Source organism: Balaenoptera musculus, chromosome 11, assembly GCF_009873245.2.
Source record: "Balaenoptera musculus isolate JJ_BM4_2016_0621 chromosome 11, mBalMus1.pri.v3, whole genome shotgun sequence".
Lineage (NCBI taxonomy): Eukaryota > Metazoa > Chordata > Mammalia > Artiodactyla > Balaenopteridae > Balaenoptera > Balaenoptera musculus.
In genome coordinates, this window is record NC_045795.1 from 52257950 (window position 1) to 52285195 (window position 27246).

A 27246-nucleotide genomic window follows, 5' to 3' on the forward strand; every position below is an offset into this window, starting at 1 on the left:
TTTGGGGAGCCTTCCTGTCCCAAGAAGAGACTAAATCCGTTTAAAGAAAAGCCACGCACCAAATACTCGTCGAACCAAATTCTGCTTCTCCCGCCGGGACTGGGATTGCACAGCAGACTCGACTTGGGGGTACTCTCCTCGGCTGGCGAGAAGCTAAGCTACAGCTGCTCCAGGGAGTCCTCTGACCTCCCTGCCCCCGCTCGCCCCTCGCGTGTCGGGACTTGTTCCGGCGCTCCCGCTTCGGGAAAGAACGCGGCCCCCGCGTCCTTTTCCGGGAGGAATCTGTGTCGCCTCCGGAGAGTGGCATTTAATGCCCGCAGCGTCGGGGGTGGCAGTGCGCGGGCCGGACGCGGCGAGGCCGAGCGGGCCGCGCCGCTCTGGTGCCGGCTCCTGGATCGCAGGCCTAATTGATGCCTTTTTCTGAGTGAGTCGGCGGCTCCCCCACCCACCTCGTCCGCGCTCTCCTCTCCTCCTCCTCTTCCTCTCTGGTCTCCTCCCTCCTCCGGGCTTGGTTGCAAATGGCTTCGTTCTCCGAGACCGACTTCCAGATCTGCCTGCTGTGCAAGGAGATGTGCGGCTCGCCGGCGCCGCTCTCCTCCAACTCGTCGGCGTCGTCGTCGTCCTCGCAGACGTCCACGTCGTCGGGGGGCGGCGGCGGGGGCCCCGGGGCTGCGGCGCGCCGCCTGCACGTCCTGCCCTGCCTGCACGCCTTCTGCCGCCCGTGCCTCGAGGCGCACCGGCTGCCGGCGGCGGGCGGCGGCGCGCCGGGAGAGCCGCTCAAGCTGCGCTGCCCTGTGTGCGACCAGAAGGTCGTGCTGGCCGAGGCGGCGGGCATGGACGCGCTGCCCTCGTCCGCCTTCCTGCTCAGTAACCTGCTCGACGCCGTGGTGGCCACGGCCGACGAGCCGCCGCCCAAGAACGGGAGGGCCGGCGCCGCGGCCGGCGCGGGCGGCCACAGCAACCACCGGCACCACGCGCACCACGCGCACCCGCGCGCTTCTGCCTCGGCGCCGCCGCCGCTCCCGCCAGCGCCGCCGCCGCCCGCGCCGCCCCGCTCAGCGCCCGGCGGCCCTGCGGCCTCCCCGTCGGCGCTGCTGCTGCGCCGGCCTCACGGCTGCAGCTCCTGCGACGAGGGCAACGCGGCCTCGTCGCGCTGCCTCGACTGCCAGGAGCACCTGTGTGACAACTGCGTCCGCGCGCACCAGCGCGTGCGCCTCACCAAGGACCACTACATCGAGCGCGGCCCGCCCGGCCCCACAGCCGCCGCCGCCGCCGCCGCGGCGCAGCAGCTCGGGCTCGGGCCGACCTTCCCTGGCGCGCCCTTCTCCATCCTTTCGGTCTTCCCCGAGCGCCTCGGCTTCTGCCAGCACCACGACGACGAGGTGAGTTCGGGGGCCGCTCCCGCGGGGGCTGCGGCCGGGCGGCGTGGGGCGCGGGTCTGGCACCCGGGGAGCCGCGTGGGTGCTCGCGCGGGCATCCGGGCAGGTCCCCGAGCAAGGGGAGGGGGTTCTCTCCCTTCCGGATTTCTCGTTTTTCTTTTGGCTACGCGGCAGTCGCTACCCCAAGCAGATCCTGACCTGGGAAGTGTGTGTGGAGAAGACCTGGCCTCTGTGTGCGGGCTGCGAGGGGTCCCAAAACGCAGAGTCCCCCGCTTCCATATCTAATTTTTTGTGCGGGAAAATGTGGCAGCTGCTGTCTCCAGTTAGGCATGAGCTGGGAAGAGGTAGTTGTGTGCGGCTGTGTAGACCTGGTCTCCGTGTGCGAGGGTCCCTCCTCTGTCCTCCGACGGTTCCCGAGGTTCGAGACACCCCCTCTTCTTTAGGGACTTTGGTTTCCTCATTCCTGTTTGACAAAGCGTGCAGGCTATTGTTTTAAGTAAGACACGAGATGGAAACGTGTGTGTGTGTAGACGTGGTCTCCTTGTGCGGGCACACCAGAGGCCTCCCAGCATGCTGAGGGCTCTCCTTTAGCTTTTTTTCCCAACCTTGTTTTTTGTTTGTAAAACTCATCGATTGTTGCTTTTAAGTAGGGCATGAGCCAGGAGATGGTCGTGTGGGTGAGTGTGGGGTGCGCTTGCGCGTGTAGACCTGGTTTCCACGTGCGCGCTTGTGAGGGGAGGACTGTGCTTTTTGTTGGGACACCGTAGCAGTCGTTGCCTCCTTGTGTGGAGTAAGAACAGCCTTCCGTGGTTCTGTTCCCGCACGGTGGAAAAAGCGTGTTCTGGCCCCTGAACCTCCCTCGTATGGAATCGCCCTTCGGCCTCGTGGGCCCACCGCTGCACCGGGAGCAGCGGAATCGGGGGGCCTTGCCCATTGCCCTCACCCAGCTGGAAGTCCTTGGGCCGCCCCCGCCTGCCCCGGCTTCGATCTCTATGGGAACCGGTTTCCCTGGTTGGGAGGTGTCCCCACCCCGTTCAACCTGGGGCTCGACTTCTCATGGAAAACAAGCCGACCCAAGCTGCACGCGGCTCGAACCGGGTGCGCAGAGTCCGAGGGCTGCACTGCAGCCTTTGAGCTTGTTTGGCTTTATTGGCTGTTTGTTGAATAAACCTTTCTTGCTTATTTTTCACATCTTGTGCCACCTTCCACTCACCCGAACCCATTGGAGGAAGGGGCCAGAAGTTTTGAGGCGCAGCCTCTGCTGAGAGGGTCAGTGACTTAATGCGATCTACCTGTAGCCCCTTGGTGAGACTTGGTGCTAGTCTTGCCTTGGACGCGGGCAAGAGACGGCTCCTGGTGCGAGTTGGCTGCGTGTTAGGTGGAGTGGGCGTGCTGGTTCCGAACGCGGCTGAGGCTTGCCGAGCGCAGCCTTTTCCACGCCTAACCTGTTATTTGGGGAGGAGGGCGGAGCTATTGCCTGCTGGCCTTAAGCCGGCTTCTCCTATTGGAAAAAAGTTGAAATTCTAATCTACTTGTTGTGGACGCCTCATTTTAAAAGTTTCTTTCTCGGTATGAAGCCTAAGGGGCAGCTATTCTTTTCCTTCCTTTTTTAAGCTTTGAATGGACTCATCTTTAAAGTTTTCCCACATTCATGGCTGAATGTTTCTAGTAGGTTCTTTCAAAAATGGATTGAGTTAAATACCGATCCGAATCCCGGGAATGGAAAGAGGGAGCCAATTCGCCGGGAAGATTAGCGTCGAGGGGGAGGGGAAGGGGGGGGAGGGAGAGGGCGCCTTGAATCCGCCACAGTTTCCCTCCTGGCAGGGGCGTTGATTGAACCCTCCCTCCCAGCAGTTGAGTTTAAATGTCAGGTTTTATTTATATTCCCAGTTAAAGATCCACATACGTTTTATTTGGGTTAAAACAGTAGATGCTCAGTGTTGCCAGACTTGTAAAAGGTTTATACACTTTTTAAATTATTAAACCATTCAAAAGGTATGGGAGCGTGTGAAGTGTCGCTCCCCTCACCCTGGGAGGTACCTGGATGCCCTGAACATTTAGATTTTTTTTTAACGTGTGCAATACTAGGTTGAAGTTGTTTGGCAAAGGCACTAAGATATTACAGTTAGACCAACTATCCTTTTAAAACATGACATTTGCTCAGTTTTGAGCAAAATTCTACTTCCCCTTCTTGGTTTTTCATTAAAAGAAGAAAACTTGGAAAACAGTTGTTAGATCTCTTTAATCGTTCCTGGATTTGGAATGTTAGGGAATTTAAGTTTAAAGGGACAGACCAATGCTGTGAATGGAGAAGTCAACTGTTGGGAGGGAAAGCACCAGGTTCACAGAGGGGATCCCACCCACGGCCTAAATTCTTCGTTTCCTTCCAAGGGAGTGATCCTTCACAGTTTAGTAATATTGTTCCTTTAAAAAACCATTCTTCGGATTGGGAAAAGGAGACTGAAGGCACTGTGGGCACTGTGGAGGACGATCGTCCTGTCCTCTATTTGATTGTGACGGACTGGATGCCTAAATCCATGTGTTTTACAGTAGGTACAGTGTACTTCAGTTTTTGAAACGTGCTCCTTTACTGAGTTGCCTCCCGGGTCAACAGGCTCCATTAAATAATTCAGGGCGCCCTTGCCTGATGGTGACTAATGCCACCTGACCTTGGGAAGAGGGCCCCGACGCCTGACTCTTCCCCTTTAATTTTAAGGAGGGTGCCTCCGACGGCCACCTAGGGGTGCGGGAAGCAGCCGGTAGGGTCTCTTCCCAGACTGCTTTCCTTAAGCATTCCCCGCACCCCCCCCGGAAACGGCCCCTCAGGACTGACAAGGTGGTGTTCTGAGCACTGGTTTAAAACTTAATTTTAAAATCTAAAAGGAGGGAGCTGGGTTTTCCAACGGAATGATGAGGGTTGTTTGCTCCCACTCTGTATTTGGTCCATTTAAAAAACAGAGTTTGGGGTTTTCGCCTTGGTGGTCAGTCCGAAAGGCCTGCAGGCGCCGAGGCCGGCGGTTAGCCAGGCCGGGAACTGGGGGCCCGCGCTACTGACCGCTGGCCGCGCGCCTCCCGCGGGGCCTGGGAGACGCGGGCGGAGGCGCCGCGGCGGTGGGCCAGCCCCAGCCCGGCCGGCCCGGAGCCCGCCTCGGCGAGCGGGAGGCGGCGGGGCCGAGACGGGGTCTGCACGCATCTGGGGGAGAGAGTTAGGGAGTTGAGTGGGACTGGAGCGCGCTGCTCCCACCTTCACGAGGTGCCTTTTAATGTGTTAATTGCACGTGGGATGTGAGCCCTTGGCTGCTTTGGAGGCGACACTGGAAGCTGAAAGGGTGTGTGAGTGTGTTCAGAGCTCGGGCGGTAGGATTCTGTAAATGGCGAGAAGCCGAGTGGGGTCTGAGCCTGTTCCGGTCCCCGGGAAAGGCCCTGTCACTGTGGGGTGGGGGCGGTGGTGACCCAGTTGCCATCTTGAGCCGAGGGATATATTGTAGCTCGAGTATGGCAGTATTGTTCCCCGTTATGAAGGCGGGGGTGAGGGTGGATTTTCCTGAGTGTTCTGGATGGAAAATGGGGTGTAGGTGCTGATGCAATTTATTTTCACTCCCTGGAAATATAGGTTCTAGAATGCCAATGCAGTGTGACCCTAAGTATTGAGCTATCCTAGGCTTGTGGGGGGACTATCTTTCCCCAGGAAACCACTCTCAAAAAATCAGCCTCAAACCACTTTGAGGAAGACGGTTTGCTGCCTAAAATAATTGGTTGTGGAATGAATTCTTGTATCTTATTTTGCATAAGCTCCTGTAAATGGTGATTGTACCAGTATTGGCACCAATGTATTTTATTTTGCATTCCCAGAGTCTAAGCTTTTTCAGGCATGCATACTCAGTGTATGTTTTAAAATAATATTCGTGTGTTTTGTACATTGTAAAATTTATAGCAAGAGGCTTTTTTTTTTTAAGGACAAGAGAGAAAAAGTGAGTAGAAATGTGCATTCTAGTTGTTTCTGTGCCCCATCTTCAACCCGTTCTATAGGACTAGGTAGATGTGTGTCTGCATAGCACACACATCTCACCTAGTCACCAGAAAACCAAACTTTCCATACCTTGGAAATAATTGGAGGTTCCTGCTTTGAATCTAGTTCAGCAGGTGGATATTTGTAGACTGAAATCTGTTGAATTAAGAAAATGCTTGATGAATGGGGAATTCCCTGGCAGTCCAGTGGTTAGGACTCCATGCTCTCACTGTTGAGGGCCCAGATTCAATCCCTGGTTGGGGAACTAAGATCCCACAAGCTGCGAGGCATAGCCAATTAAAAAAAAAAAGAAGAAGAAAATGCACACACATGTAATTTTAAAACATATTTCAGGTCACTAAAACCAACATTAAAATGTGTAGTTTTCTAATTTCTCCTAACGTGTAAAATTTTGAGCACAACTGTTTGGCTTTTTATGTTTTCATTTAAAAAATTCTTTGTATATATAGAAAGGGAGTTAGTTTTGGAGGAAGCCTTAAATGAGGAGGTGAAATGGTTCAAATGCTTTTGTTGTTGAGGTAGTTTGCCAGAAGAAAGGGTTTTATAAGTTTTTCTGATTATGAGGAATTTTAATTTACTTGATAATTCTATATAGCTCTGAAATTTAATCCCCTCCAAATTTTATTTCCTTTGGTGCTAACTGAAGTCACATGGGTTGCTTACTCGCCAGCTCCTCACACAGGGCAAGGTTTATTTCAGATGTATTCATTCCTAGCTAATAAAGGACCATTTTGATGTCATTCTTCATGACACTTAAGCGAAAGGTTGAGAAGAATTCTACCATGCAGGCGGTTTCAAAGTAGTGTTTCCTCCCCCTTTTCCCCATAACACTGACAAAGAGTTGAAGGCTTGACTCACTAAGGCTGTTGTGCCATCTCTCTTATTTTGGAAGAGAGGGGAAAAATACTGATAAAGAATTACAGTTGCCTAAAGGGAGCAAAAGATGCCACCACTGCAGCCCACTCTGTTCCTCGTTCTTTGACCTTTCAAGCTTTGTGACTTGCAGGAGGAGGCTTGAGCCATCTTTCCTCTTCAGTTGATGTGACCTCCTGCTTCTTCAATACTAAATTATTCCTCTCCCTTTGAGGTTTTGTCTGTACCCACAAACCTAGTTGACTGAAACCAGATTGACTGTTTTGATTGACAAGACTCTGGCTTGTTAACAGAAAAATTGGGAGGGGTGGGGGGGATGAGCGTGGGCAATTTACATCTGAAACTTTGGCTTAAACCCTATTCCAGCGTTTCTTTGCCTCTTCAGATTGCATCTCCAGTTTCCTTCATGTTTTAGATAGTTGGCTTACAGTTGGCTTTGAAGGTATAGTGGAATCAAACAGGTGAAGACCCCTAATGCCTGGGTTTAATCTCCCACTAACACCCAACTGAAATTTTGAGAGATTCATGTTTAATCCGAAGACATCAGGCCAATTTTTAAAAATTAATTAATTTATTTATTTTTGGCTGCGTTGGGTCTTCCTTGCTGCGAGTGGGCTTTTTTTAGTTGTGGTGAGCGGGGGCTACTCTGTTGCGGTGCGTGGGCTTCTCATTGCAGTGGCTTCTCTTGTTGCAAGCATGGGCTCTAGGTGCGTGGGCTTCAGTAGTTGTGTCATGAGGCCTCAGTAGTTGTGGCTTGCGGGCTCTAGAGCGCAGGCTCAGTAGTTGTGGCGCACGGGCTTAGTTGCTCCATGGCATGTGGGATCTTCCCGGACCAGGGCTCGAACCCGTGTCCCCTGCATTGGCAAGCGGATTCTTAACCACTGCGCCACCAGGGAAGTCCCAAGGGTGCAATTCTTGATTGTGATTATTATCTGACAGGCTTTTCTTGATTGTGATTGTTTATCCGACAGGCTTGTGCAAAATTGCACATTTTGTCATCGTTAATGGGATTTTTTTTTTTTTTAATATTAATGGGATTTGAATGAAACCGAGCAGTGTGCACAAGACAATGAAGCGGGTCAGGTCAGTTGTGTAGACTGAGGGCTCCCCTCATGGCTCCCACATCTTGTGAATTTTGAGGGTCCCTGAGTGGGCTTTGGAAACCCCCCTGCCCAGCCTCTGTCAAACATCTGTCAGCAACTGTATCCTTAGTTGTTATTGTTGTTTCTGGAAAGTTCGGGCAGCCATTTCCTTCTATCTAGCCTTGTTGAAATGCCAGTGGAGTTTGCAGACTTCTTTAATGTTTTCGACGAATTGGGATAGTTACAAAGATGTTCTTCTACTAAAAAATCTGCACATGGAGATTTTGCTGCTAAATATGGATCCGATAGAACATCATCAGCGCAGGTGTTTTAAAAAATGAGAATTGTGACTAGGTGGCGTCAGCAGTCATGATGATGGTGTGTTTACATAGACCACATCCGCAGATATTGTTCTGTGCCCTCTGCCTCTCTTTGAGATCAATGTCAGAGGGCGATCTTTCTCTTAGGATCATCCGTAGGCTTGTACTGGGTAAGTGTTGAGCAGAAAAGAGGATATGGTAAAGGAAGTTTTAGTAGGAATTGGGATAATGTTTTTGTGATATTTCTTATTAAAGCTGTCTGTTTATTTAGCTTTATTTTTACTTAAGCATTTAGGCAGTGTGGTTTTAGGTTGAGATTTCTTGCTCTGTGTTCATTTTCTCATCTGTAACACTTTGCAGTGTTAAGGATTCCAGTTAACATATTTAAAGAGTCTGTAGCACAGTAGAAGCCAATTGTAAACACTTGTAATAGCTTTGTTTTGTTTTGTTTTATTATAAATTTATTTTATTTATCTTTGACTGTGTTGGGCTCTCTCTCGTTGCGTCGAGCAGGGGCTACTCTTTGTTGCGGTGCACAGTTTTCTCATTGCAGTGGCTTCTCTTGTTACGGAGCACAGGCTCTAGGCACACCGGCTTCAGTAGTTGTGGCGCACGGGCTTAGTTGCTCCGTGGCATGTGACATCTTCCGGGACCAGGGCTTGAACCCGTGTCCATTGGCAGGCGGATTCTTAACCACTGCGCCACCACGGAAGTCCCAGGTTTTTTTTTTAATTAAGAATTTTTTTTATTGAAGTATAGTTGATTTACAACGTTGTGTTAATTTTTGCTGTACAGCCAAGTGATTCAGTTATATATATATGTATATATTCTTTTTTTAATGTATTTTCCATTATGGTTTATCATGGGATACTGAATATGGTTCTCTGTGCTATACAGTAGGACCTAGTTGTTTGTAATAGCTTTTATTAATAAACTGTTGAGTATTGCGGCAGACTCCCCACCCCACCCCTCTTTCCCCTAGAGCGGATGCTGTAGAAGAAAACTAATGTCAGTGTTGGAAATTGTGGCTTCTGTCAGTTTACTATGATCTAAACAGAAGGATGTAGTGATTCTTTCAGGTGATGCAAAGTGAGCTGGAGAAACACGCATAAAACTTGTTTCACCTTAGAAAAACTGGACCTCAACTTTAACTTCTGGTCTAGACCATCTTAGGGTTATAGGGCTCCCCGAGCCTATGGGAAAAGATGGGCACAGCTGTGTTTAGAGGCTACATCAATGCCCTCAGCTTTTTTTTTTTTTTAGAGATGGAAGGCCACTGTTTCTGTTCACATTTTATATGATGTATTTGACAACCATTAATCTTTAAAGACTTGATCTTTTTTGGCACCATGACATTTCAAGGAAATGGATCAACTTGCTCAAGGGAACAGTCTGATTTCAGGGACTGGAATATTTTATAAGCTTTAATTTCACGGTGTTGTCAGGTGTGTGTTTAGGTGTTCCTGAAGAGGAAACTTCAGTTATCACAAGAAAGGCCTTAAATCATCATAGAAAAACTGCTACTTTACAAATGGGGAGACAGGCTGGGGGGTGATGAAATGACTTAAGCAGGAACTTGTCTAGTCTAGCACTCTTTTCACACAGCTAGTTTTTTTTTTTTAATTTTTAATTAAAAATTAAAACAAAAATTTTTTTTTGGCTGTGCTGTGCAGCTTGTGGAATCTCAGTTCCCCGACCAGGGATTGAACCCAGGCCATGGCAGTGAAAGCCTGGAATCCTAATCACTAGACCACCAGGGAACTCCCCACAATATATACAATATTTGGCAGATTTATTGTTTTTTTTGAAACTAGTCCATAAAAGTCTGATTTTTAAAAAAATTAATTAATTAATTTATTTATTTTTGGCTGCGTTGGGTCTTCCTTGCTGCACGCAGGCTTTCTCTATTGCAGCGAGCGGGAGCTACTCTTCATTGCGGAGCACGGGCTCTAGTCACGTGGGCTTCAGTAGTTGTGGCGCACGGGCTTTGTTGCTCTGCGGCATGTGGGAACTTCCTGGACCAGGGCTTGAACCCGTGTCCCCTGCATTGGCAGGCGGATTCTTAACCACTGCGCCACCAGGGAAGCCCAAGTCTGATTTTTAATATTAAATTTCTTGCTTGAATCTTTAGCTTCTTGTGTTTTATCTTGTTTTTGGTCTTTTTAAGTTATTAAGGAGAAAATTAAATAGCACACAGGTAATTACAAATGGACCACAGTATGGTCTCTTGGCAAAAGTGAGTGTGACCGTCATTACCGTGACTACTTCTCCTTCCAGAATGAACTTAATGCGAAGTATTATCAGAACAATGATTTAGCAAGGAAGAGGCCTTGAGTTTTTTGGTTTTTTTTTTTTTTGGATATATTTATATATTTATTTATTTGGCTACGTTGGGTCTTTGTTGCTGCGCGCGGGCTTTCTCTGGTTGTGGTGAGCAGGGGCTACTCTTTGTTGCGGTGCACGGGCTTCTCATTGTGGTGGCTTCTCGTTGCAGAACATGGGCTCTCAGGGGTGCCAGCTTCAGTAGTTGTGGCTCGCGGGCTCTAGAGCGCAGGCTCAGGAGTTGCGGCTCATGGGCTTAGTTGCTCCGTGGCATGTGGGATCTTCCCAGACCAGGGCTCGAACCTGTGTCCCCTGCATCGGCAGGCGGATTCTTCACCACTGCACCACCAGGGAAGTCCGAGGCCTTGAGTTTTAATTAGTCTCAAATGTCTGTCTCAGTAGATCTCTACAGTATCAAAGTGAGAAGGGTGCTTTCTCTGTCAACCAACCTCTAACATAGGCCTGTTCTTCCGTGATCTCAGGCAGTGGAGACCCCCACCCGCCCTTGCCCCAGTTACTCTCGCCCTGTGGCCCCAGCACTTCAGAGCAACTACTCTGGCACTGGTGGGGCTCTTACACCAGATCTGGCCTTGGTTGATGTTAGTGGACTTAAGGACCAATTCGTGAAAGATGTTGCCAGGTTGCTGGTTCTCAGTGGTGATGCAAGTTGGGTTTAATCAGAATATGCTCGTGATGCTGCCATGATCCCTTTGCCAGAAACAAAGGAGACCTCTTCCTTTTCAAGCCACAGAATGCCCTGAAAATGTTCTCTCTCACATTATGTAGTTGGGGGATTAAAAGGGGAACAGTAAATGGGAAAATGCTTGTAGCTTCTTGGTGTAAAGACAAGAGCATGAGCTTTAGAGTAAGAAGACCTGGGTTCACAGCCTGGTGTTACGCGGAAGTAGCTGTGTGACCTTGGACAAGTCACTTAACCTTTTAGGTGGAAATGGTAGGAGTAGTTTTAGAGACCTATTTGTGGAGGGGAGTTATGATTTATACGAAGATGCTTTGAAGAAGGAGTTAGAAAAATTTGTTTCAATATACATGTAAATAACTGTGTGAGTCTCCTGAAAAAAAAATTTGGCTTCAATTTTTTCCTCAGGTTGCAGCCAAACGGGTAAAATTCCTTCTTCGTCAAATTAAATATGTTGCTTATCCTTCTTAAAAAAATACTTCCTGGTTGATGGCCAAGCGATATTTGATACCATGAAATAATTTGGGCGGTTTCTCATTGCTGACAGGACTTGATGTGTTAAGATTTGTCATCAAAATATTTGAATGTCTGTTTTCTGCTAGGAATTATGCTCCTTGCTGAGGATGCTGGAGCCTTGCAGTTAGTCTACTGGGAAGACAGAACTGGAAGAAAGTAGTTGATGGGGAAGGGGGATTCTTACCTTTCTGGGTGGCTACTTTATATGTGGTCTCATTTACATTACCAGAGGAAATAATAAGTGTTAAAAGCTCGTGGCATCTAAACAGAGGTTCTGACTGGGAGATGAGTTTGGGTTGAAAGAGAGGAGTTTAAGATGAATCTTGGAGAATGGTGGGATTTAGGTAGAAGATGGAAGAAAGGCAGGCGTGGTTTCAAGGAGCCTGCATTGGATTGACTCTAGAGGAGGGTGTGTAGTCTTGATCTTTTATCTAATTTTTCCTTTCAGCATCCCCAAGAAAGGTGTTAGGGTCCCCTCACCCCCTTTTAAATTGAAGGATAGTTGATTTACAATATTATATTAGTTTCAGGTGTATAGTATAGTGATTCAGTATTTTAGGTTATATTCCATTAAAAGTTATTGCAAAATAAAGGCTATAATTCTCTCTGCTGTACAGTATATCCTTGTTGCTTATCCATTTTATACATAGTAGTTTGTACCTCTTAATCCCATGCCCCTATCTTCCCCCTACCCACTTCCCTCTCCCTACAGGTAACCACTAGTTTGTGTTTTTTGTTGTTGTTTTTTTTTTGCCTCACTGCTGTGGGAGGGATCTTAGTTGCCCCACCAGGGATCGAACTTGTGCCCCCTGCAGTGGAAGCATGGAGTCTCTAACCATTGGACCGGCCAGGGAAGTACCTAGTTTGTGTTCTATGTCTGTAAGTCTGTTTCTGTTTTGCTATTCATTTGTTTTATATTTTAGATTCCACGAATAACGGATGTCTTTGTCTGACTTATTTCACTAAGCATAGTATTCTCTAGGTCCAAGTTGCTACAAGTGGCAAAATTTCATTATTTTTTGTGGCTGAGTAGTATTCCATTGTATATTTATTCCACATCTTTATCCATTCATCTGTTGACAGACACTTAGGTTGCTTCCGTATCTTGGGTATTGTAAATAGTGCTGCTGTGAACATAAGGGTGGACATATCTTTTCGAATTAGCGTTTTCATTTTTTCCAAATATCTACCCAGGAGTGGAATTGCTGGGTCATTTGGTAGTTCTGTTTTTTAGGGATCCCCTCCTTTTTTATCCTTCTTAGTGGGGGTGGTTACTGATACGTAGAAGAAATAAATATCAGTCTGGAGCCAGAGCCACTTTAGTTACTTTAACAGGTCATTTAATGTAAAGAATTGTTAGTGTTATTTGAGTTAACTGAGAAGCTGCAGTGCAAGGAGAGAGCACTCGGGTACCTGGGAAGTAGCAGCTGTGGGAAGCAGCTCCCACCCAAGGGCTGGGAGATCAGAAGAGAAAAGGTTGGAGTTGTTAAGACATAGGAGGGTACCTATGGGTCTGGCCAGGGGCCCATGACGCTGGAGTAAGAAGTCTGTTGAGGGTACCACCCAGGAAGCGGGACAGTAGAGAGCGAAGCCTTTCTCCCCCTCACATCCCCTATTGTCTGAGTCACAGGGATTCAGTGGGCAAAGCAGGGATGTGGTCTACTCAGGAGGGTGGGTTCGAGCTGAGAGACCATAAGAATTCAGTAAGCAGCACAGCTGGGAAGATGGAATCGCACTTGGGCCACTCCTTCCGGCAGCACTACTTGGTGCTTGATTCCATTTGAAAATTTCATGAAAATATGGGGGGAGACCTCAGGCTAAGGAGGACCAGAACGTGTCCAAAGTTAGCAGTGCCGTTCCTGTCAGTGTGTTTCCAGTCTCGACTAACCCAGCTTGCTGTTGACTTGCCAGCAGGCTGCACCAGCCACGGACGGCCCACGCCCTGCTTCCAGCTCTCTGAGTCATGTATGTGCTTACCAAGAGAGGCTGCTGCTTTTGTTCCCAGACTTATGTATGTTCTTCGTACTTGTTTGTGTAATTACACAGTTTAAGTAAAAATGAAACAAGTGCAGATAATTTCTAGGTAAGCAGACCTGAATTTCTATGAAATCGGATTTGGTGTAAAGCAGGAGGCCCTGGGGAAAGAGCAGTGAGCAAAATAGCCCCGAATCCCTTTCTTTGTGGAGCTTACACAACCAGTTTGGGATTGGGGGATTCTCCTTGCCTTCCCCAAAGGCTGGTGCACCGGGGCATCCGTGGGTACCTCCCTGGTGTGAGCTAGACCCGTGCAGCCCATTATGGTTATAATCTTGAGTGAGGGGAGGAGCCTCGGCCCTGCAGGAAGGAGCTCCGTTCCCTGCTTCCCCTTCCTCTCCTCGGCCTTTGGGACGACCTGCCCCCACCCCACCCCCCTGGCTTTGTCCTGCAGTTCAGGGGGCAGTTTGTGCTGCAGAACCTTAGGCTGAGAGGGAAGGCCTCACTTCTTACTAAGTCTGGTGATTTCCTATTTTGATTTTTTGGTATTTGTTTTTGTGTGTTGAGGTAGATACGCACATTGTAAGATTCACCTTTTTTTCGTGTACAATTCTGCACCTTTTGACAAGAGCATAGAGTGCAGTCACCACCATGCTCAGTTCAGAGCATCCCATCACCCCAAATGCTCCGACCCCCAGCCTCAGGCAGCCCTCTACCTGTTCTCCAGTCCTATGGTTTTGTCTTCTCCAGAAGATCATGAATCTGACAGTGTTGACTCTTTGAGTCGGGCTTTTTCCACTTGCCAAGCTGCGTTTGCTGGAATCAGTGGTGCCTCCCTATTTGTTGCTGAGTAGTTTTCCGTTGTATGAATGTACCACAGTTTATACATTCGCCAGTTGGAGGGCACTCGTGTTTCCTGTTTTTGGCGATGGCGACTGTTTATGTTAATGCCTGGAATACGAGCAGTGCTGTGTTGAGTGTTGGTCACTGTCTTCTGCTGGAGCCTCCATTTTGATCAGGAACATTTGTCAGCAAAAGTGTGTGGCTTTGTGCCTCCTGTTTTCCTCATCACTCTATAGGATGGTAACATTTGCATTCGTCTGCCTAGGGCTGTCTTTTTTGTTTGAGAATCAAATGAGGTATTTTCTGATGAAAAATTGCAGTGTGTGCTATGTATAAATATAAGTGAACAACAAGGACCTACTGTATAGCACAGGGAACTATACTCAATATTTTGTAATAACCTGTAAGGGAAAAGAATCTGAAAAGCAGTATATATACATATATAACTGAATCCTTGTGCTGTATACCTGAAACTAACACGATACTGTAAATCAACCCTACTTCAATAAAAGAATTTCTAAAGTAATAAATATAAGTGAAGACAGAAATTCAAAGTGAAGGAATCGCTTTGGGGGCAGTGCTGCAGGGGGCAGTGGAAGCACCTGCCAGCCAGCCACCAGTCCTGCTCTTTATTTTTAATAACTTCTCAGAAAAATTCCCTTTGGTTTTTTTTTTTCTTTTATAAATTTATTTATTTTATTTACATTTATTTTTGGCTGCGTTGGGTCTTCGTTGCTGCGCATGGGCCTTCTCTAGTTGCGGTGAGTGGGGGCTAGTCTTCCTTGCAGTGCGCGGGCTTCTCATTGCGGCGGCCTCTCCTGTTGCTGAGCACGGGCCTAGGCGCACAGGCTTCAGTAGTCGTGGCTCACGGGCTCCAGAGCGCAGGCTCCGCAGTTGTGGCGCACGGGCTTAGTTGCATCCGCAGCATGTGGGATCCTCCCAGACCAGGACTCGAACCCGTGTCCTCTGCACTGGCAGGTGGATTCTTAACCAAACCACTGTGCCACCAGGGAAGCCCCCCTTTGTTTTTTATTTCCCTTTTTGTTGTTGTTGTTAGCTTTATCAGAGCTTTCAGAGATTTAGAGGAATATGCGAAGAGGAAAATTTATTTTACCAATTTAACCAGATTTTTAAAAAGCCACATGGGTGCAAATAAATAAAAAAAGCATAGCTCTCATCAGCGATGGACCAACCCAAATATCTGGAGCTTTGAGGGAATCTTGGAAAGAATCGCCTCCAGGGAATGTATAAATGAAGTTAGGTTTGTGTCTCCACTTTAAACTGAAGGTTAGTAGGGGAAAAGGGGGTTTCGTGTTTGAGTTTGTATTTATGGTGATGAGTGGAAACCAAGTTATGAAGACGTAGCAAAATCCTCTCTTAGCAAGAGATAGTGGTTAATTGTGGACAACATTTGGGGTTCACAACAGCTATTAATTTTGTAATCTTATTCATCCTTAAGTATATTGTACAGTAAAAAGACAGATGTACCTTGAGATCCAAAAACTGAGGTATAGTTGTTAATTATATTGAAATGTTAGTAACATACAGAAACATGCAAAGAAAGGCACTTATTATATCTGGGCATCTCAGACTGTGAAAATGCTTCTAGTGCAGCTAGTTTTGAAGTTGGAAAGCAAACATTTCCCTTGCTCATAAAAGGACGGATGGTGTTCACATTTGCTGTTTTCAGCATTCATATTAGTGGTCCTTTTTTTTTTTTTTTCCTATATTGGTTGTATCGTGTTTACTGCAGAACCAAGCACAGAATTTGTCTGAACTTAATGTTCATCAGTGCCTATTTGTTCTAGCCCCACAGAATTTATTTTCAAGGTTTTTTCCATTTCTTTGCTTGCTGGGATGCAAAACCAATTCTTTTCTCCACCAAAAACAAAACAAAACAAAACAACAACAACAAAAACGCATGAAAAGCAGTAGATAAATAAATGGGAATAAAATCTAAGAAGCATCTAAGATCAAATGATGAAGATGAGGAGGGGATATTTGGCCTTGGTTTGGGAGAAAGGATTGAGTTTCAGGCTCTTTTGAGTCCTCGATGTTGGCTTGTAAAGCATGATGGAGGGGGTGTTGCATGGGGGGAGCCAGAGTATCCAGAGCATAACATTCTGTGGTTTCAGCAGATTAAGAAAAAAAAAAATCTAAAAAACTACCTGGAGGAGGTATCCCTGTCCTGTCTGCCAGGCCCTTCTTATTTCAGCTCCTCGACTTTCAGTTGGCACTTGTAAATGTTGTCACTCACTGTGGGAGGGTCTCACCCCTTCTTGGTGCTAAATGGAGATAGGTTTGCCACGGTGAACACAAAAGAGGAACACGGATGAATGAGTGCTTAATACAAACCATAGAACATTTGCAAACACTTGACAGGGGCTATAAAGGGGGAAGAGGTAGCAATTTTGTTTTAAATTTGTGTTCTTTTAACAACATTGAGAAGTTTTTTTTTTCCTTAACTGACTTTTGTTTTTTCCTTAACTGACTTTTGTTTAGACTTCACAGCAGTTGTCATTTTGGGTGGTAATTTTTCTGAATATGTATGTCTCTGTGACTTTATTTATTTGACCTTTCCTTCCTTCCTTCACCATCCTCAGCTTGTAGTTGCTGGGTGAATGGAAAATTGAGATTTTTCTCAGGGCTACCTGTATTCCCTCCCAGGAAGTAACTTGGACCACTTAACTCTAATCCTTATTTAATTATGCAAGTAATGAATATCTTTGTTCAGATTATCTGTAAAAAAAATTTTTAAAGTGTACCCCCAGTCCTACTTCTTCCCAAAGTGTGTGATCTGGGTGTGTTTTCTTCCAAACCTTAACAGCCATTCACACACACACACACACACACACACACATGAGTATAGACATACAGTCTTTAAAAACATGTAGACATTTTCCTGTACTTACTTTGCTAGTCATTACTGCTCCAAACTTGGTATTCATGGTGTGAAATTTACTTAGCTGTTCCCTTATGTGGGATTTTCTCTACATTGGCCATTGCCATCAATTTGTGTCCTTGTTGCTTCCGGAGGGAAGGTCCCCTTTCTCCCCCTTCTCCCACAGCTGGGGACTTGCTAAGATGCTGGAGAGGCACATTTGAAATGTTAATTTGCCTCCTAGCCAGCCACATTTCCTCCCACCGCACCCGGCCTTGTTGCCATCAATCTAATGGGAGAAAAATGGCTCGTCCTGTTGGCTTACTTTGCATTTCTGTGATGACTGTGGGGTGGGCGTCTTTTTGTTTATTGACCATTTGGGTTTCCTCCTCAGATTGCCTTGGTTCCCGGGCCTCTCCCTCCTGGGTTTTTAAAAAATCAATTTGTAGGCATTTTATCCAAAATATTGAGTACTGGCTCTTTCTTGCAGTGGATTTCTCAGAGTCCTTGGCTTGCCTCAGTTTAATTTAACTTGGTATACATTTTAAATTTTACTGTGACTGATGATCGTCTTCTACTGTCTCTACATATTGTGTCTTTAATCCTACCTTAGAATACATTCTTAGTGTATCGTAGGAGGTGGGGTCTAATTTTATCTAGAACAAATGATGAGCCTGGTGTCCTGACTGTTAGTGAATGGTCTCATTTCCCCTTTTTCTCTGAACCCATACAATTCTGGGAAACAGTTATGAATATAGCTGTCAGCTGGGGGTGAAGAGAAGGGTGTGTTAAGGCCTGTACTCAGTGAATGCCGACTGGGTTGCAGTTTAATGTATGTATATTGAGTGTTCATGCTTTGTGGTCATATACCGGTGATCTCTGAAAAATCTCTTTGATGTTTGGTGGCTATTAAGGAAATAGATAACAGATAAGTGGCAATGCTTGATTTGGTGTAGGCCTGTTACACATCAGTCAGTGTTTAAGCATGTGTTGCTCTGTTGCCTACTGTGTACCAGTTATTGGGCAGGGCCCTACAGACCTGCCGCTTCTCCCCTTGGTTTTTATCTTCATTGGGCTTTTTAACTGGAAGAGAAGTAAGTAGTCATTTTAACACAGGCAAGTGCTAAGTAGCTAAAAATACACAACTTGCTGATTCCACTCCCCAGATGTAACTACTGGTAAGGGGTTGGAGTGTATCATTGGTCTCATTTCCTATGCTTCTGCAACATTATCTTTATGACTGTATTTATCATTTAATAATCTTTTTTTTTTTACGTTTAAAAAAATATTTATTTATTTGGCTGCACTGGGTGTTAGTTGTGGCACGTGGGGTCTTCGTTGCTGAGTAAGGGATCTTCGTTGTGGCATGCGGGATCTAGTTCCCTGACCAGGGATTGAGCCCAGGTCCCCTGCATTGGGAGCGTGGAGTCTTAGCCACTGGACCACCAGGGAAGTCCCTATTATTTAATCTTTAATTGTGCGCACACTGATGTTAATGAAGTTGTTGGGAAATATTTGTATACTGCATCTATAGTTCTACATCTTGCTTTGTTTTTTAAAATCTGATAGTCTAGCACATCCTTAGTTTGTTCATTCATTATCATCTTTATTGAGGTGTAGTGTAGGCACAATCAAATGCACTCATTTTTAAGCATGCATTTTGATGGTGAGTTCTGACAAAGTTATACATCTATACTACCACCATCATAATCAAGACACCCTAGAAAGTTCCCTTGCTTTAGTACCTTTCAGTGCTAATCTCTGGAGAATTTGGTCTGCTGCTCTGGTCATGGGTGTTGGGGAGGATTTATGGAAACTAGAGTGAGACATGGGCTTTTGGATGTGAATGAGTCTCTGATGACGGAAAGTTGCCATGTCTGATGTCCTGGTTTATTGCTGAGGTGGAGGTAGTTGTAAAACGCCCTAAAATCTTTACCTTTGAGGCATTTTGGCCTCTGCAAAGGCCCAGATTTCACCCCTCCCCCCCCTTTCTTTTCCTGTTTTAAACATTTGCTGTTTCAGGGCCACAATGCAAATGGTCAGGGAACATTGTTTTCCAGCAAGCACTTGCCTGCTGGGAGGCAAATTCCTCAAGGATTGCTCGGAAAATGTGGAAGTGAATTCCGTTCAATCAACACACTTCTCATTGAACACCGGCCATGTGCCTGCTCTCTCCGGGTGTTTGAGGACACAAAGGACCAGAACAGAGGTTGCCTTCTGGGGACCCTTACATCACTATACAGGGAAATAGAGTGCCCGGGGATTTGGGGGTATTCTGGTGAATGATGTACATGTAAAGTACTAAATTGTTTTTGATTAGGTATTACATGCTTATGTGTTAAAAAAAAAAAATTCCAGGGCTCAGGAAAGGGTAACTCGGTAGAGGAGTGGAGTCCTACCAGCAGAGTGCCAGCGTCCTGGGTGTGCTTCAGAGGGTTCTTATTCTTGAGTCTAGGCCTGTGGTCCTGAGCATTTCTGAGAAACTTCATAGCTTCCCAGGCCTGCCAACTCAACTGGAGGTGACAGGTTGGTGGCTTCCATTCCCAAAGACCCTTCCTTTTCAGAAAATTTTGGTTTTGAGCTTCTTAGAAACTTTGAGTTGTTACCAGAGGACGCTTCACTTAGGGGTTAGGGGTGGGGGCAGTTCCTTGCCCTGAACCAGCTGTTGTAAGTGTCATTCAGAACCACCTTCCCCTGGTTTTAGGCTGTTTCCCGTGTGCAGAACTGCTGAGCCCTTTGATCATTGAGTGCTGCTGTGGGGGGAGGGGTCCTTGACCGCCCGACTCCGTCAGGATCCAGAGTTGGTTTCTGCCCTCTTCCTCCTCTTTCCTGGTGTTTGGCGTCTGCCCCCAGTGAGAACTGGGCTGCTGAAGGAAGTAGTAGGTTGCTGAGCTGGAGCTGGGACGGAGTGAGGATTGGATACTGTGAGAACCGGCTACAAGGCGTGAAAATGATTTTTTTTTTTTTTTTTGCAGCGAGAGTGAGGTGAGGGTGGGGAGGGGACTCAGGTGGAGGGCGAGGACCAGTCGTGGTCTCCAGGAAGAAAGGCCTGGGAGCCTTTGAGGGCATCTGAAAAACTGGGAAGCACTTTGCTGAGGACCCCTTGGTGATTAGAACTTTATCTGCAAAGCAAATGTTCAACTAGTGTTAATTCAGACAGGCTCCAGGGAGCTGTTGGGCCCCCTTTAAAACCTGTGGTTGGGGATGGTGAAAGGGGACTTCCACAGGAGCGGTGTCACCCTTGGAAACACCTCTGCCCTCAAAGCAAAAGATAACCTCGCAGTCGTCAGTCTGTCCCCAGCCTTCTTTACCGAGGCCCTGGAGTGCCCAAGTCTCTCATCTCCCCTCAAGCTGTTTGAAGATCCTGTCCACTGTGGTCCCCAGAGGTGGGTGCCCCCCGCACGTGGGCCAGAGACGAAGCCGATTCCCCCAGTTCTCACCCGCACCTGCTCCCCTCCTTCCGAAGGTCCTTTGTGCTGGGGATCTGCGATTAGAATCTGCCTGGGAGATCATCTGTGGGTGACACAGGAGCTGTAGTTTAAAAAACAAACCCGCGAATTCCACCCTCTTTGAAGGACAGTGAAATGTTCGCATTGGTTACTTTAAGTAAAAGCCAGCCAGTAGCAAGAATACAAAGAAGACCCTCAAGGTAAAGTTAATGATTAAATTCGGAGCTTTTGGCCTGTTTCCTTTAGAGGTTTTTCTCTCTTGAACTTTACTCCATCGCGGATAGAGACTTAGCCCCCAGATTGCATTCCGTGTTTGTAAGGCTGAATTTTAATATCCGTGCTGGAGCCTTTCCTTGGGCCTTCTCATTCCTCTTGGAGGGAATGGGCTTCTTCCTAGCGCCTCTTGCTGGGGGCACTTTTTTCTGCCCAGTTTTGTTTGGATACTACCCCACCCCCATGCTTGGGGCAGCAGGAATTCCTCCCCAGGCCCTTTGTTCCTCCTGAAGGGCGGGAATGCTGCCTCCTGGAATGTTGATGCTTTGGCTGAGTGGCCAGCACCATTGAAGCCTCTGTCTCTGCTCTTGGGCGGGGGGATGGGGGGGTGGGGTGGGGTGAGGTTTGCATCTCCCAGCTTAGTCACCCCTGGGCTGGATTAAGTGCCCCAGCTTTAGTCCTAACCACAGTCAAACTAAAGACCCCTCCCCTCATTAAAAAATAAAACAAAATAAAAACAAACAAAAAAACCTTGTTACAAAGCCAATGAGGAGTAATCTCAAAGTTCTGGCAAGAGATTTGCCTCACTCCACTGGGACCCCCCCCCCCCCATAACTCAGCAGGAAGCCTCCTGCCCAGGATTGCCAGCTCTAGCTCCCTCCTAGGCACCCCGCCCAGGATGCCTAGTTCATAAACAGTAAGCAATTTTTTAGTATAAGTATGTCTCATACAGTATTTGGGACACACTTATACAAAAAAGTGTCTTGTTAGAATTTAAAATTTAACTGGGCTGTAGTGCTGTAGTTTATATGGCAGTTCTCCTGACACTCCTTAAAGCTACTGAGGGGCTGAAATCCACAACCTGAAAGGCTTCCCCCTACCCCCTGCAGGATCCACCCCTCCCCAACTCTGCATTTGGGTCCTACAGACCCTTTTGTTGCAGAGTTCCTCATAGGTGACTGGTTTTTCACAGGACAGAATACCTAGAACAGGATCCCTCTGACCTCCTCACCCCCACCCCAGTCACTGCAGGTTCTGGCAAAGGAAGGGGGTCCTGGCTAAAATGGGGTGGGGAGATGGAAACTTAGCTTGGAAACCCAATGCCAGCGCAGAGGTGGGAGAAAGCTTGGCTCTTTCCCCCACTCCTGGTCCATTGTTGCCAAACACTCTGGGGTCTTAGTGACCACCCCACCCCCACCCCCCCACAGGCCATCATGGGGCTGGGGTAGATTGCACTCCTGTTTGAAGGGTTTGGGCAGTAGTTTGGGAAGAGTAGTTTTTGAGATTTCTAGAAGAGGATTTTTGGGGAAGCTCTCCTGTACCTGCTTTTCTCTAGCAAGAAAAAGAAAGACTGTCCCTGGAGGATTTCAGCAGGGATTTCTGTAACTCGGGAGAAGGAAGCCCAGAGAGCAGGTTACACGAGTGTGTTTCCAGCTGTGTATTTGTTACACGTACAGACCTTAAAGTGTTTCCCGGAGGAGGGGGGATTTACAGGCTCGCTGCTGTGTCTGAATCTGCTGCCAGGAGAACTATTGGCCCTCTCAAGTGGATGGTTTGACAATGACATAGTTGTGGCATGTTGCCCATTTTGCTCTGACTGCCAGGAAGCTCAGAGCCAAACTCCTGGTTTCAGTGCAGGACAGCTCATTGACATGCTTCTCCTTTGCTGACTCAAGCTTGGTTCTGCATGTTGTTGGCTTTCTTTGTAAGCTGCTCTTCTTAGATTTGGGTAAGAGTTGCTGAAATAAGTTTCAATAAAAATTGAGTGAAAGATGAGGGGGTTGTAAACTGCCCAGGATAGGGACAGTTTTCAACCCAATAAATCTGGCTGATGTGTATGTAAAAGAATTAAGCCTTTGTACCAGCATAGTACTTGTCAAATAAACACGTAATCCTCGGGTACTCCCTGTCCCTCCCTGGACAGAGTCCAGACCCGTGCCGAGGGGCGGTGAGGAGACTTGCTAGAATGTGCCCCACGGAACTGCAGGGGCAACAGGACCTCAGAAGCCCTCATCTGTAAAAATCAAAGCAACTTGAGAGACCCCAGGGTTAGTCGTGTCCCCTGGTAGAGGCCGTGGCCCGGGTATGGGATCTTCTGACCCACATCCCCCGTTTCTCCCACCCTGGGAATCCTTCTATTCTGCAATTTGGTAGAGCTTGAAACCCCTTCTTGAGGGGTGGGAGGAAGTGGTTAATCCCCACTTCCTCCCCTGGGAGTTTTATGGGCCTCTGGGAGCCTGCCTTACTCTGGTCTTAATGGTCATAAATGACCCTCTCCCAGGGCAGGGGCCAGGCTCCTGTGAATCTTTGCCCGGGCTTTAGGCAGTTAGGTGCTTAATAAATGCTTTTTGATGGTGATGCCCTTGGTTTTCTGTAATTGGGAGGTGGAGTGGGAAACCTTTTAGGATTACTGGGGTGGTGGCTTGAGCCCTTCCCATCGGGGCCCGGGCTGGAAAGTTTGTGACCGAGCAAGGGCCCCCTGGGTGCTGGAGCTAGGTGTGACTGGCTGGGACAGCAGGGGAATCCTGGCGGGCGGGACGGGGTGGGGCGGGGAGAGATGGGAAGGGCTGAGTGATTATTACATTTCAGAGGATCCCTCCCCACCTTTTTTTAATTCTTCAGCATTTTAAAATAAAGCAGTTAACTCCTCAGTAAGCTTCATTTTTGATGAAGAAAGCATTTGAGGTTGCCCAGCTCTTGGGACAGGCTTTACAGAGTGGACTTTAAGTAAAGGATGCTGGGTCTTGTCAAATGGAGTGATGGCTGGTGGGGTGCACACTGGATCTTGATTAGGGAGAGAGCTCTGGGTAGTAGGCAGGCATCACCTCTCCTGCTAGCAGGTACCCCCTTTCCCCCTACGAACTAATCCCCTGCCTCCCATTCTGCAGGGTTTTAATGAACTGTGTTTAGTCTTCCTCGGGAAGCAGGCTGCCCTGCCGCCTGCATGCTTATCCTGTTACCTGCTGGGTTTTCTGTTCCGGCCTAGCCAAGGACAAGAAACATTCAGGGAAGGAGTCCTTTTGCCCAAGGGCGGTTAGAACCTCCCTGAAAACTGTCTTGCTCCCTCTTGGGAAGGTGCAGAGCCAAACCAGAAAGCAACCAGGGTGTGGACTCTGCCCACAGTAACACAGAACACCAGCCCTCCTTTGTGGAGGCGCTCCTGGATTTAATGTTATGCAAATAACATCAGATAATGTACTTTTTCTGTTAAGGTGCCTGGAGGTGAAATAAATAAAAAAGTGTCCTCAACTAATTGGAGCAGAAGAATTAAAGTATTTTATGCAAAGAGCATTTTTAATGACTGCCTACTATGAGCTCGCTTACATTTCTCATTTCATTCTTCTTGTTTAAATCGGCCTTTTCCAGTTTAACAACAACTGGAGTTGATTAACCCCAGGGCTCCCTACCCCACAGAGATTCTGATTCTTTAAAACTGGGGTGGGGTTCCAATTTGCATTTTTAGCTAGCACCTTGGGGTTCTAATGCAGGTGGCCCCTTTGAGAGAGAGGTTTTAAGTGGTGCCCTAGGAGAGGAGATTTAAGGTCACAGCAGAGCCCCAGGCACACTTTTGTTTTTTGCATTAGCATTTTAACCCCAATTGTCAATACACCTGTTTCTCAAAGGATGCCCTGATTTCAGCAGCCCTTGATAAAAATGATGCTCTAACATACTATTTGGTGTTTCACTTCAAGCTATGACATTACTGTCCCCTCCTCTGAGCCACTTTTGAAAAGAGGGTCAAGGGGTCCATTACTCCACATCCCCAAAGTTCTCCAGTCTTACTGACATCGGGATGAAAATCCAATTTCGGCAGGTTAACGAAGCGCTTTGGCCTGTGTTGGAGTGAAATGCCCCACAGTTGCTGCCCGCGGAACTGCGGAACTGCTACGGACAAAAGCAGCTGGAACTAGGTTAGCCCCTCTGGGACGGGGCGCCAGGGCCAGAGTCTCGGTGTCCGCGCAGCCGTCCAGGGCGAGGCTGCGTCTGTTGCCAGGTCTTCAGCTGCTACTCCTGCTGCCAGTTGGCACCTCCTCTGTCTAAATAGAGCCGCATGGGAGCCACCTGGAGGCCTTCCAGGTACCTGTCTGACAGGCACGGGGCCCGCGGGGCCTGGCAGGCACTTAGGCTGCGAGGAGGCCGCAGGAGCATCTCAGGGCGGCTTGTCAGGGAGAGTAAGGGCCATCACCCCGTGCCCAGTCGGGGAGACCATGTAGCAGCCCCGAGAAAGCCCGGGCCTTCCCCCCGCACCCCGCCCCTTTGGCGGGGGGTGCTGCACATTCAGCTTTCATTTTGGGTTAAGAAATAATCATTCTTTTAGAGCTGCACTGCTCTTCCTTGGGAAATTGATCTGTTAATATTATACTGTATCCCAGTTTTTTTAAATTCCATGTTGTGTCAAAAGACCAAGTCAGTAAGTAAAGCTCTTCTCTTTTTTCCCTCCTCTGTCTAGTTGTTTCATCCAGACTCTTTACAGTGGCAAAGGCCACCTTGATTGAATTCATCCACTGCCGCCCACCCCCAGGAGAGGAGTCTTTGACGAGTGCAGGGAGGAATGTGCTAAACAGGACACATCTTCCCCAAGTGTCTCTTTCATTTGAAGATTGTATTAAAGCAGCCACCGCTATGCCGTGGAGGGAGTACAGTGATTTTTAAGACAAGGCTGAAACAGTGAGCTTGTGGATGTGTCCCCCAGACCCGCCCCCAGGGCTGCCATTTACTGCCCACTGTGAATTCCACTGCTTGGGTGGAGACTGGGAGATAGTGGCCCATACCCTGCTCCTGATACAGAACTAGACCTACAAAGATCTTGCGAAAAACCTAGGATTGCCTAGGGGCACAGAGGATGGAAGAATGCAGCTGCTGGCTGCTCTGCTCACAGCTAGTTTTCAGTCCCCATGTCCTTCATCTGTCTGAGCAGCTCCTGCTACTACTCCAGGGGTGGCTTCCTTCCTCCCTCCCTCCCTCCCTCCTTCCTTCATTTCATCATTCCTTTCTTTTTAAGTCTTGCCTACAAAGCAGTTAGCTCTTTTATAAACCGATATTTGTGCCTTTGGCACACTCTAGCAGGGTTGTAGGCAGTTGTTTAGGGTTATACATACAGACCTTAAAGCAGTGGGCACTAGGTACCTTGAGCTTTACATGCCATCACAAACCAGTTGTGCATGTTGTGGATTAATAATATTAACATGCCCAGCCCCGTGAGGGAATAAAAATAAAGCCCCTTGGTGTCTTTCATGCAGTTTCTGGGTCACATTGCATACCAGCCATGTGACCTGGGCCAAACGTCAGTTTCCACCATCTGTAAAATGGAGATGGGGTGGGTCATGGCTCATGAGTTGTGCTTTTTTTTTTTTTTTTAATTATTTATTTATTTATTTATGGTTGGGTCTTCGTTTCTGTGCGAGGGCTTTCTCTAGTTGCGGCGAGCAGGGGCCACTCTTCATCGCGGTGTGCGGGCCTCTCACTATCGCGGCCTCTCTTATTGCGGAGCACAGGCTCCAGACGCGCAGGCTCAGTAGTTGTGGCTCACGGGCCCAGTTGCTCCGCGGCATGTGGGATCTTCCCAGACCAGGGCTCGAACCCGTGTACCCTGCATTGACAGGCAGACTCTCAACCACTGCGCCACCAGGGAAGCCCATGAGTTGTGCTTTTTAAACCTGTTGAGGCAGGGCGGCATCCAGCCCAGCGCCTGACTTACTATGTCCATCGAGTTGGCAAGTATCCACCGAGTATCTGTGCTCCGTTAAATGCAGCCCCTTCCTCATGTGGCAGAGGAATGTGCTAATAACCAGACAGATCTGCCTTAGGATCTGCCCCTTCCCCACAGCCTCTGAGTCTCAGCTCAGGTGGCTCTCCGTATGGGGCTCTGCCCTTTTCTTTTTAGTTGTGATAGGACACATCGTGGAAGGAATGTGCTTGGGTGTCCTTTATGCGAAAGTGGCAAAGCGCCACCTACAACTGTGTGACCTTGTGCAGGGTCGTTCCTCTCTCCCTTTGCCCCGGTTTCCTTATTTGTTGAGTTAGGGGTCAGGGTAGTTGCATTCCTGTATGCACAATCTGAAATGTTTGAGTTTTGACAGTTGTGCACCTCGGGGTAGGGTGCGTTTCTCTCTGCCCTCTTGGTCGTATGGGGCGAGGAATCCTGCCAAGGGAGTTCCACAGGTCTGGCCCATCTGCTGTTCCGTTTCTGCAGAAGTCAGCTGGTTTCCTCACTGCTATCCTGGTACTACCCCTCTGCCCCGGGGGGGCGTGGGGCCCTGAGTCATCGGGGCATCGGATTGTTGGAAATGTCTCTCTGAAGACACACGGAGATGGTTTTTGCTGATGCTTTGCCCCCTCTTCATCATTTCATATTCCTAAGGATTGCTTCTTTTCATGCTCCTTTTGGGAAATGAGGCTCAGAAATACAGTATACTGCATCCGTGAACAGGAGTATGAGATTACTTTCCCTTTGCCGGGCATTTAAACAATGCTGTGTGTTCTTCATTTTTACCCTTTGGCCACCAGTCCTGGCAGCTGGCTGAAGCCTGGGCCAGTAGCCAGGCTGCGGTGGAGCCAGTGGAGGAGCAGCTGGGACTCAAGGTGGCAGGCAAACCCAGGAAGCCAGGCAAAGCATCCTGTGGCTGCAGCTCGCAGTGGTGGATGGGTTGCTGTTCCTTCCCTGACC

The 27246-nt window shown here is 47.9% G+C and overlaps 1 protein-coding gene across 1 annotated transcript in view; it reads left to right on the top strand.

The window, feature by feature from the left end:
• The first annotated feature begins 518 nt into the window (after positions 1 to 518).
• The window catches only part of TRIM71 (tripartite motif containing 71), a 57652-nt gene continuing 30924 nt past the window's right edge, over positions 519 to 27246 (top strand). Inside the window, exon 1 of the mRNA XM_036870653.1 lies at positions 519 to 1382. Within this exon, the coding sequence (XP_036726548.1) occupies positions 519 to 1382 (864 nt within the window). The remainder of the gene's footprint in view (positions 1383 to 27246) is intronic.